Raw genomic sequence first — 12,263 nt, 5'->3', positions numbered from 1 at the left:
CATTATGAAGAGGTATTAATAGAAGTTGGGTAATTTGCATAATCTTATCTCATATGAGGGCTCAAAAGTGACACATGTAGCACGTACAAGAACATGAAGAACACACAGGAAACAGAAACATCAAAACATTCTTTCAAATTGTTTTACCCATTCAATTATTTATTTATATACTTTTTTACATTTGAATAAATAAATGAATATGATTTCTAGTTTATCACACTCATTTATCCTCTTTTTTATTTCCTGTGTCACTTTTGGGCTGGGTATTTACCTATGCCTCCAATGAATATGTCCTTATCTGATGTTTTCTGCCTCTCAGTGACTTACAACACTGTTGACTGACCCTTTTAAAACTTTATTGCGTTAGAACAACTCATCCTCAGGAACAGAGGAATAGGAATTTTAAATAGAGTGAACATCGTTGTGTAACTTTGAGAGTCAGAAGTCGCAATTACAGAACAAGAAAGATGCGCTGCATGTGATGTGTTCATTTATTCCTCCTCTGATACCAGCAGCCATTTCTCCAAATTAAGTTAACTTCATTCTTCAAATGTGTTTCTTGGATATTTGCAGCCTAGTCCCATCAGACCAGCCTCCCTACAGTGATGTGTCTTCGCTGCATGCCCCACTCCTCAACGGCCCTCCCCAAGACTGCCGAGCTATGTATAATCCCATGACTCCCAGTATGACTCATGGATCAGGGCCAGGACAGGGGATCGGCCACTGCATGGATCAATATATGAGGCCCCCTCAGGCCCCACCGCCTCACAGTATGATGGGCCACAGGGGCATGCCGCCTACAGAGAGTGAGTCAGAGTATCTCTTGCACCTTCTGAATCTCACAGCTGCTACTGATTTGGACTTAAAGATACCTGAGAGACTGAGTAAGAAACAGAAACTACAATAGGGAAGCTTGCAGAAGTTGTAGAATTGCAGAAAAAAAGCATTAAACCTACCATGAGCTAGAGGAAAGAATAAACCCTGTAAACATTAAATAGTAAATAGTAAATGTAAATAGTGATTAGTAGATTTAATGTAAAGATGCCATCTGCTGACTGCTGGGTTTGGCTTTTACATAATGACATATAATATATAGCTAGATATTCCAGGTGTCTCTTCTTTGACAAATGTAATTTTGAGGTGAGCTCAGCAGTCGTAAAATGAGTTACAAATGTTGATGCTCATACCTGCTGTTCCAATGTCATTTCTACCACATCACTGACCCTGCCAGCCAATATTTTATCTATTTCTAAAAAGAAAAAAAGAAAAAAAAAAACACAACAAAACTATTTGACTGCATTTTCAACATGTGTTGGGATTTTGGAGACGTGAACATTTGCCCAGTAGTCAAGCAAACATCTGTCGGATTCACACCCTGAGTGATGGTAATGCTGATGTCTGTATCTGTCTGTCCTTGCCATGCAGGTGGCAATAGCACCCCCTACTGTAACCAGAACAACATGATGTCCTCTCATCATAACTTCTGCCAGGTTCAGCCTGGCTCTGACCAGATTGGGTCTGGTGATGGTAAGGGATCACTCACATATTAATGGGGAAGTGGTGTACACTGTTTGAATTTAATTTTAAATAAATATTTTCTGTGTTTAAAGCTAACCATCCTGCTCTTTTCATCCTCTGCCACCTGTAGGCTCAAGGTTCTCCACACCTCGTTCCATGCTGAAGCTGAGTAAAAAGAGAGCTCTGTCCATCTCTCCTCTGTCTGATGCCAGTGTGGACCTGCAGACAGTAATCCGGACATCTCCCAACTCTTTAGTGGCCTTTGTCAACTCTCGGTGCAACCCCAATGGAGCCAGCTCCTATGGCCATCTGTCTGTGAGCGCCATGAGGTCAGATATTTCACAAATCTCCATTTTCGCCTATATATTTTTACATTTATTTTATTGATATGTATGTATTTATTTGATTAATTAAAATACTTCAATGGTTCCATCAGCTTTTGTTCTCATGAAGTTGTTGTATTGTCTTTTCTGTTACCCTGCAGTCCATCCCTGGGTTATTCCAGCAATATAAACTGCCAGTCCAGGCAACAAGGTTCCATGTATGGTGGAGGCGGGGGGACTCCTCTAGGTGGACACACACCAGGTCCCTGCCAAGCTTCCCGCTTACCTCCACATAATCCTCGGCTCCATGCTCCACCCAAGCATGGACATGTAAGACAGCTCTCTCATTGACTTTACAAAGTGGTCAGAGCAGTTCAGTATCGGGGCGCATTCTGTTACTGACAGCCGGGAGAGAAGGGATGGGAGGTGGTAATAGGAAGCTGAGACAGGTCTATGATGAGGGGAATTTAAATCTGTGTTAACTGCGTGGATGTGAACAGATTGTGCCAGATGCAACACAGTAAGATGTGTGTATTGTTTTGTAGCTGAAAACGGAGCCAGGGCTTGGAGGTGTGATGGATGGCATGAACGTGAAGAGCCTTGAGGAGCGGTCGGAGGGAGATGTGGCTAGTCCTTCTTCCACTGGCACTCAGGTACAGTATCACTTTTATTCTCATAATGTTATACATTTTTGCATCTTTTACTGGCTGTATTTGATTAAGTGAATTCAGCTCTATACCTATACATGGCTTTAAGATAAGTGCAAAACTTAAAATTTGTTTGTACAGGTTTTTTTTTAAACTATGTATTATATTTTTGTTTGTGGACATCAGGACCCTCTCCTGGGTCTATTGGATGGCAGAGATGACCTGGACAAAGAGGATGGGAAACCTGAGCCAGAGGCCGTCTACGAAACTAACTGTCACTGGGAAAGCTGCAACAAGGAATTTGACACACAAGACCAGCTAGTTCATGTAAGAAATACTGATCTATAGACACTCTAGGCTGGCCAAACAACAAAGCAAAAAATAGAAAAATAGAGTGGTCTTGAGCAAATCCAAGGTTACATTTTTATATTCCACTGAATATCCCTTCATTGAAGCATTTTAGTAAAGATATCTATCTACAGTGTATTACTGTGATTATTAATGTCTCTTCCTGTTTATCTGTTTTCCCTGCAGCACATCAACAATGAGCACATCCATGGAGAGAAGAAGGAGTTTGTGTGCCACTGGCAGGAGTGCTCTCGAGAACAGAGGCCTTTCAAAGCCCAGTACATGCTGGTGGTTCATATGCGCAGACACACAGGAGAGAAGCCACACAAGTGCACTGTGAGTCAGTCTTAAGTCTCCCCCCCCCCCCCCCCCAATAGCTTCACTACCAGGTGGCAGTTCAGGGTGACCTCGGTGAGTGTGTCTGTCTGCTGTCCTGATCCTATCATACTTTGCTAATGTACACTGCACTGTAGAACCTTTTTTTTCTTTTCTCCCCCTTGAACACAATAATGCCTCTTTTTTAATTTCAATATGAAACTCATTAAGAACAGGTTTTCAGGGGTCACAGGCCTTGTTGAAATCATTAATGCAGGGTGGGAACGGAATAATAATCCTTTATAAAGCTCTTGCAACTACACTGAATACACTGTAGCTCAAATACAGTATGGCTGTAGGATTCTAAAACTTTCAACTGGCTATATCTGTTTTTGCTTTTATTAGTTTTGACGATTTGAAGGTTTTTTTCTTGATTGCATATTCACTTACAAAACAACTGTTTATATTTCTGATTTAGTTTGAAGGCTGTAACAAGGCCTACTCTCGCCTGGAAAATTTGAAGACCCACCTGCGCTCTCACACTGGGGAGAAGCCATATGTGTGTGAACATGAAGGTTGCAACAAGGCCTTCTCCAATGCATCTGACCGCGCCAAGCACCAGAACCGAACTCACTCCAATGAGGTACTGTAGTGTACACCACTGAACAATAATTAAGTAATTTTATGTGCATAGCTTGAAAACTAATATCAGCATTTGTCTTGGCTATGTGTTTTAGCAACAGTAATACTATAAAAAACACAGTTAAGTGGTAAATGTTTGGTAAATGTTTTTTACTCAAAGGAGTGTGGTGGAGACTCATACTTCACAATGTCAAATTCAAAAAAGGAAGGAAAAAGAAACTTTTATGCAAACTATTTTCAGTAGTTTGTGTTGACCAAGAATGACAAAGCACAACATTTGAGACACTCTCAGATGCAGTTATGCAAATCATGCTATGCCAGACTGTCTCCACATTAACGACATTTTGTGTATAGACTGACGCCTTGTTCTTTTGCAGAAACCTTATGTATGTAAGATCCCTGGCTGCACTAAGCGGTACACAGATCCGAGCTCTCTGCGCAAACACGTGAAGACGGTGCACGGCCCTGAGGCCCACATCACCAAGAAGCATCGAGGGGACACAGGCCCTCGACCCCCTGGCTCAGCAATGACCCCTGGAGGCCAGAACTCTGAACTGCTGCTGGAGAAAGAGGAGACACGCCGGGAGGACTGCAAACTGCTGGCTCCTGAGACTGCTCTGGTGAGTGCTAAATTTTATTTACAACCTGCAAGGTTCTTTCAATATAAGAACATTTCAATGTTAAAAAGGACTGTCATTAATTTAAAGTATGTGTGACAATACATTGCCTCTTTCAGAAATCCCAGCCAAGTCCTGGTGGTCAGTCATCCTGCAGTAGTGAACGTTCTCCACTGGGGAGTGCCAACAACAATGACAGTGGGGTGGAGATGAACCTAAATGCAGCAGGCAGCTTGGAGGATCTCACAGCACTGGAGGATGGAGTAGCAGGTGGAGGAGGGGGGGAGCCAGGAACTGTTGGAGGAGCAATGGGAATGTCAGCACAGGCGTTGAAGAGGTTGGAGAACTTAAAGATTGACAAGCTGAAGCAAATCCGCAGGCCTACCCCTCCTGGCCGCTGTGCCAGCAACAAGTTACCAACACTCCCGGGTAAGTTTTATGACAAAGTTATTCATGAATAATCAGAATATTGTAGTTATGTGCAAAATCTTTATTTATGTTGAATTGCAAACTGTACAAAATAGAATTTTTCTACTGAGCTGAGGGATACAACATAGCAGACCTGTTGAAGGGATTGTTTCAATGGGACATTTTAATTCTTTTAATTGAAAATAAACATTCTTGGTTTGTACTGATGAACTATCTCTAAGCTCTTTCCTGTTGGATGTACATTTTCAGGTACTGGGGAAAATATGGGAATGTGTGTACCCTCTCCACTTCTCTCAAATCGACGTGTTATGGAGCTGTCTAACCATGAGTTAGGAGGTGGAACTTCAATTGGGTGCTCTACTAATGACAGGAGAGGAAGCGGTACCAGCAGCCTAAGCTCGGCATATACAGTCAGCCGTCGCTCCTCCATGGTGTCTCCTTACCTGTCCAGTCGCCGCTCTAGTGAGGTCTCACAAATGGGAGGAACAGGTGGGGGAGGATGCCACGTCCTTGGCTCAGAGCAGGGTGGAGGAGACCCTCTGTCTCCTGAGACCAATCGCAGAGGAGCTCCATGTTCTGGAGGAGGAGGATTGCCAGGTCTTCCTAATTTAACACCCGCCCAGCAATACAGCCTTAAGGCCAAATATGCTGCAGCAACTGGTGGACCACCACCTACCCCTTTACCCAATATGGACCAGCCAGGAACTCCAGGCAGAAGAGGAGGTGTTTTGAGTGAGTACCAAGGGCAGCCTCTGCCTCCTTTCCTTCAACAAGGTGGCCCACGTAGGCACAGTGCCAACACAGAGTATGGCACTGGTGTTATCTACCCCCACCAGGCTCCAGGCAACAACATCAGGCGAGCCAGTGACCCAGTTCGGTCAGTAGCAGATACACAAGCTCTCCCGAAACGCTACAATAGCCTTAATAATGTAGCCATGATGAGCCGAAGGAATGCACTCCAACACCGTGGATCTGACACCAGTCTTGCCCGCCACCTGTACTCCCCTCGCCCGCCCAGCATCACAGAGAATGTAATGTTGGAGGCTATGGGTATGGAGCCCCATCTTGCCCCTATTGATGCCAGGGATCGTTCCATGATGATGACCCCTGGAGAAAGAAGCTTTATGGGATATCAGCAACAGCATCAAACTGGAGGAGTTGGAGGCGGAGGTCCTCTTTCCAACCAGCTGTCACCGAGCCATGACTCTATGGGCTGTCCAGACCAGGGTTACTTGCAGGGGCCCTATCAGAACCAGGGAGGGGAAGTCACTTCCAGAGCCAGTGGAAATCCAATGAGCCAAGCAAGGCCTATTCACTCAGAGGGCATGTCCAATACACTTCTCCAGCAGGCTGAGTACAGTATGAGCACCTGCCAGCTCAGTCCCTCGGGTCCCCATTATCCCAGCATAAGCCAGGGTGGTGACACTGTAGGCCCTTGGAGTGACGCCCACAGCCAAGTCCAAACTCCCAGCCATGCTCTTCAGAACCAGCGAGGAATTCAGTATTCAGATCCCACCCTGCAGCCTCAACAGTCACAGGCCCACTTCAACAATGGCCTCTATAACAGTCCTGATGGAACCCACAAACTCACCATCAAGCCTGAGCACCAATTCCACCCTGGTATGGGAGGCAGAGATGCCTGTCAAAGTGCTAAGCTCCAACATCAGCGGATGCTTCTCCAGCAGACTCAGGGTTACCCACAACAGACAGGCCAAGTTATGATGAGGAACTCTAACAATCCAAGTTGTGACTTTCAAGGACAGAACCAAAAGTCTTACCCTAGCGGAGGGGGCTTGAGTTTAGGTTGTGCTGGATCTGCTCTTTCAGATGGGCAGAGGTCAGAAACCCCCATGATGCAAGTGAAGGAAATGATGGTCAGGAACTATGTACAGTCCCAGCAAGCACTCATGTGGGAGCAGCAACAAGAACAGCAGAGTGGGATAAAACCTACTTCTCTTTCTGATAACATGGATATGAGTGGCCAGACAGCAATAATGCAGCACAGTCCACAGCACCAAAACCAGAATCTTTATCCCAACCAACCCTATCCTTCCTACCCTAACCAAAACCTGGTCATGAGCCCTCCAGACCACAGCCGAGTACCTGGCTCCGTGACACCTAAAGACCAGCAGCTGACAGGTCTCCCAGGCTCATGCTATGGCCAGGAGATGGTGGTGCCCAGGCCTCCTCAGGGACGGAAACCTCTCAGCCGTCAAAACAGCCTGTCACAGGTAGGAGGAGGCTATTTGGGCAGCCCACCCCACCTCAGCCCTGTCCACTCTTCTTCCAGCCCCAGAAGAGGGGTCAGACTGCCTCCAGTCCAGCATCCACCGCACCCACAAAATGAAATGTACTCTCCTTCCAATAACAACAACATCTACTACTCGGGTCAGATCAACATGGATATGGAGAAACACATGGACCCCCAGAATGGGCCTTGTATCAATCAGCAACATAGTATGACTTCCAACCTGGATCCAACAGTTGGCACTAAGTCTGCCCCCATGGCTCCCTATCCTGAGTCCGGCCCCATCTCCAATGCATTAGAAAACCTGGACCTGGACAATGCTCGCATAGACTTCACCTCCATCATTGATGATGCTGAGTCCTCCTCATTCAGCCCGGTCAACAATCCCCTCCAGGGTCAGCCGGGATCTTCCTCCCAGGCCTCATCCCGCCTCACCACTCCTCAGACTTCTGTCAGCCTGGCTGCAGGCTCTGGCCTGTCCAACATGGCTGTTGGGGACATGACATCCATGCTTACCTCACTGGCTGGGGAGAATAAATACCTGAACACATTGTCCTAGAAGACAACTTTTTGGCAACTCAGCATATATTCAGACTATCAATCAATTAGAGCCCCTGGCAAGGTCTTTATCTAACCAGCCTGGGGTTTAAAACACTTAACTCCTGTTGCTTATAGTGATTCTCTTGTGCATTGCAAGCAAGGTCAGTCAGACAAACTTTTGAATGGAACATTTAATGTCATGGATCATTCATAAACCTGACACATTATTCCATGTTCGAACCAGGATACTGAACTGGCAAGGGGTCTGTTGCTACTGGATATGCATGTAACAAGAAAAATGATATGTTGTAATCCGTCCTGGTTGCAAGTTGAGACGAAGCTACTGGTGTGGTCCTATCACAGGTTTCAAAATTTTAAGAATCCTCACCTTAACCTTAAAACCAAAGGTGCCTGATCGATCTCCCTTGCTGTATTCGTCCTTCACTGCCTTGGTACTTGGTAGTTTTCTGTGCCCTGGACACAGTGTTAAATGCCTGATATGAAACTGATACTGAACTTTTTCCAAACAGGCATTCCAGTCACAGGGCTGTGGCAACAGTAGAGCAGAGAAGGATAGGCCTACATGTAAATAAGTTTTATATACATTTATATATGTTGTGTATATGACAATGAGACATCTCCTGTCTTATGATCGACTGCTTGGATCCTGAAGGCCAGTGTTCAGTTGGGAGTTAGTAAGATGGTTGTGTGAAAGGATGAGAAATATATGCTTTTAGTGATTGAGAAATAATTTCTTGGTGCTACTAAATATTAATCTGTATTGCTAGGGATTTCTTCCTTGTCATGAACATCACACTCTGTACCAGTGGCATATCAGTATTCCCACAAATGCAGACACGGACACACACATAGTATTCCCACATATGCACAAATGCAGACACAGACGCACACATAGCCTACACACAGACACTCAGGACTTTGAATTTTGAATCTTTGATGTTCAAATTATGTTGCAATTGCCTTTCCAGACAGAGAGTTTGCACTCCACATGTTTACTGTTAGTGTTCCTAAAGCAGCCGTGTACATTTTTCATTGGTGTTTATAACTCCAAAACAGAAAATGCCTTACTCTTTCTTAGGTACGTACATAACAATTAAAACTAAAATATAATATGTGCAACAATCCCCTCCACATTACAATATGTCTGATATATTCATACATACTGCCTTCACCCAACATTAACCAGACCCTACGACTCGTACTTAACTCAGCTGAGGATGACGGCTACTTTAATTAAACCTGAATCAGCTGGTTTGTATTTGTTAGCACATCAGTAATAGTTGTCTATATTTGAGAAACTGAGGTACATTCATAGTACAGTGCTGCTGCACTTTGGCTCTAATCCCAAAGAGGAGTTATTTGGAAAAATCTGCATTACTAATTCAGGATAGGGGATCGAGAAGCAGGAATTTTATCACTTGCTACCACTGTAGTAAAATACATATTGTATAGGTACACTGAGGTACTTTTTGTGCGACTGTTGAGCTGTATCATATGAAAGAAGGCTGCAGCTCTTGGCAAGAGAACTAATTTTACACTGTGGCTTTGCACTGACTACAGCACTGTGTGGAAAGGTCTCTGTCTCTTAAGCCTATTCACATGAACCTCATTTTGATAGGAATACAGAATTGTCACAGTATTTTTAAATAGTCATTGAAGAACACATCAGAGCACAACTAGACTCAATAAGGCCACATGAAAGTATTGCTGAAGCATTTTATGTGACTTTTCAGAATTTAATAGTAGCGTCACTTGAAAGTGTTACTAAGCATTAGCAGGAATGAACATTCTATTCATTTTGGAAATAGTGTACGACGTACCAAAGACACCTTAAAACGACTGAGAAAAAGATGCACAAATAGTATATTTTAACACAACACTAACACTAGCAATAAGCATCATTGACTGATAGTGCTGTTCTTTAGAATGTATGAAATGTTTTGTATAAAATTATCTTTTTATATTAATGAACTTTATGGATGTTGCCTTCTATGTGTGTCTGTGTGTTGTTTTTTTTTATAACTGTCATCCTTCATTCTGACTTTTTTGCTGGCAAAAGAATATCAACTTTAGCAACAGAAAGCTATAATAGTAGCATTAACTATAATAGACAAAAGCCAAGTGTTATATTTTGTGTACAATTTTCTACATTTTTATACAAATGTGCTATATTTTACCAGTTTATGAATAAACATGTTCAGTTTGGGATGGATGCAGAATGTTTGTCAAACTTTTTTTTTTCGTCCTTGCAAAGCAATGTGGCTTTGTGTTTTATTACAGCACTACTCAGATTTTTGGAAGGAGTCATATTTGAATTTTTTAAGAGGTTTGTTTTAGGCTCATGTGTTATGATTGTAATTTTAGGGTGAGGAGTCAAAGATCCATAAAACAAGTGTCCCTCTAAAGACATGGGTAGCCTGTAATGCTCGCTCTGCTGGATGACATTTGCTTCTGTGCCTGATGGATTAATGCAGTGACTCCTTTCCTCCAATAGAGGGCAGTACTGCCTGGGAACAAGCACAGAGAGCATACAGTATTTCATTCACTTCCAGTGAAGGCCCACAGCATAACTTGGATGCAGAACTTCCTACATAGCCTACCACCTGTACCAAGTGTTATGCTTAGTTGTGATCCAGTACAATCCACCCCAGAATTTCTAAAAGTCTAACCAACTGGCCAAACAGAGGATATTAATCTGACATAATTGCTCATTTTCCCACAGGCTGATTGGAAAACCCCTTGTTATGAATATGATTTAGACTTGCCTGTCATGGCAGCCTTTTATGCGCCACAGTGATCTATTAGGCTGGTACAATAAAGAAGTGGACGAGTGTTAAAAATGGCTGATGTTGATGACATCAGTGCCTGGACTGACTCCCTGTGGTCAATGGGCACTGGCAGTGTGGGCTGCTGAATGCTCTTAGAGAGAAAAACTACTGCTTGTAAAATATTATCAACATCACATATACTCTCTAAAGGACATCATATAAGAGGCCAGTGGGAAAAGAAGAAGTGGGAATTAAAAAGTTCATACCCATGATACTATGTCATATGACACTGTACACCAGTGGTTCCCAATCTTTTGGGCTTGTGACTCCTTAAAATGAAGTAATGTCTATTTGTGACCCCACATCACAGGATATGGCGGTGTGGAAGTGAATTATGAGCTGTGCAACCAGAGAGTGATTTACCCGCAGATTCAAGCAAAATTAGAGAAAAGAAATAAACATAATTTTGTTTAACGGGTATTTTTTCCCTTCTCATCCCTTTAAACACCCCTCAGATTTATCTTGGCATACATTAAGTATCCCCCTGCCAGGTTGAGAACAACTGCAGTTTACTTAAACTGCACAGCTACAAAGTAAAAGTGATAGAAATAATTATAATCAACAATGAGTAATTAGACCATGACTACTGGAAATACTGACATTATAGTTTCATAACTGTTCAAGTCTGTCTCAGAAAAATATGCAGGTGCCCATATAATTGTTAAAACCGCTTTTTCTTGCTGCAATTTTTTTCTCCAATACTGGTCAAAATTATGGGGAACAAAACCTTCCATCCCTTCTACCATGCAAAAATGTATTGAAAACTTCCACCATTCAAGTTAAACAAATCAAGTGGGGATCTTCCAATGTTACAGTCTTTTAAGTATAAATTTCCTTCTTTTTATTTTTTACAACACAGAGGGAATTTATACTTTGGTAGATCCCCACTCGATTTTATTAACACTGCTTATAGGCTGCTGAAGCCTCACGGTAACGTCAAATAAACTTTGCCCATTACTTAGATTGAAAGTGCATTAAGAAGGGATCAGTATGACCAGAGGAATGATTTAATCAAACAAAATTGTTTTGCAGTGTTCATATGTGCTCCTGATGTTTAAAATAAGACCAGACCCATAATTGTCAGTAACCACAGCAACTGTACCTACAGTGCGACTGCCACTTGCAGCATTACCAGGTAGCTGATTTCAACAGACTGAGTATAGGTTAAACTGTCTTCAAGCAAACTTTTTAACCTTCATGAGGATTTGAACCCTAATCCACACCCATGGTAAGTGGCTACACACTCAAATATTACACTACCCACATCCAAATATTCTGATATTAAAAATAACAGACCTCAGCCTGGTCTGTTTATGTTTTATTTTTTGCAGTTTTGTAAAACATCTTGTCATGTTTCATCGCTGTCATTTAATCTGCTGTGTTTAGTGAAAGCTGATTTACAGTAACCTTTTAAAATGGCACCAATACCATTACTTTTTAGAGTGTCGGCTCATTTTGCCTCAGGGGCCCCAGTGTGCTTAGACGATATTGGCATTGTGGTGTTGTGGCATGGCACAGCAGACTCACGGCAGCCACTACAGCCTGGCAGAGATGTTAATGTTGACTCATTTGCTCCAAGGCGAGGGGAAGTTCTCCTGACGGACTACTGATTTGTAATCTGGCATGTCCATGATTTCTGATCTGAAACAATAGCTGAATCTCCACACAACAGGATCAAATAGGTTTTTTGCACGAAGAGCAGTTCATAGATCCCCTCTGAGACAGTTTATGAATAAACATGTTCAGTTCGGGATGGAAGCGGCATGTTTGTCAAACTTTTTCTTGTG

At 43.0% G+C, this 12,263-nt stretch overlaps 1 protein-coding gene across 1 annotated transcript in view; it reads left to right on the top strand.

The window, feature by feature from the left end:
• gli1 (GLI family zinc finger 1) overlaps positions 1-9,867 on the top strand; it is a 49,278-nt gene extending 39,411 nt beyond the window's left edge. Inside the window, exons 3-13 of the mRNA XM_071494650.1 lie at positions 574-806; positions 1,426-1,527; positions 1,649-1,847; positions 2,003-2,171; positions 2,387-2,494; positions 2,675-2,815; positions 3,023-3,172; positions 3,630-3,794; positions 4,171-4,413; positions 4,530-4,839; positions 5,089-9,867. Of these exons, the coding sequence (XP_071350751.1) occupies positions 574-806; positions 1,426-1,527; positions 1,649-1,847; positions 2,003-2,171; positions 2,387-2,494; positions 2,675-2,815; positions 3,023-3,172; positions 3,630-3,794; positions 4,171-4,413; positions 4,530-4,839; positions 5,089-7,646 (4,378 nt within the window). The 3' untranslated portion in view covers positions 7,647-9,867. The remainder of the gene's footprint in view (positions 1-573; positions 807-1,425; positions 1,528-1,648; positions 1,848-2,002; positions 2,172-2,386; positions 2,495-2,674; positions 2,816-3,022; positions 3,173-3,629; positions 3,795-4,170; positions 4,414-4,529; positions 4,840-5,088) is intronic.
• The last annotated feature ends 2,396 nt before the right edge of the window (positions 9,868-12,263 follow it).

This window comes from Trachinotus anak, unplaced genomic scaffold (assembly GCF_046630095.1).
Source record: "Trachinotus anak isolate AG129_WGS33_773 ecotype Australia unplaced genomic scaffold, CSIRO_AGI_Tana_v1 ptg000013l, whole genome shotgun sequence".
NCBI classification, from domain to species: domain Eukaryota; kingdom Metazoa; phylum Chordata; class Actinopteri; order Carangiformes; family Carangidae; genus Trachinotus; species Trachinotus anak.
Note: the sequence above shows the minus strand (reverse complement) of the source record. Positions and strands in the feature narration are given on the sequence as shown.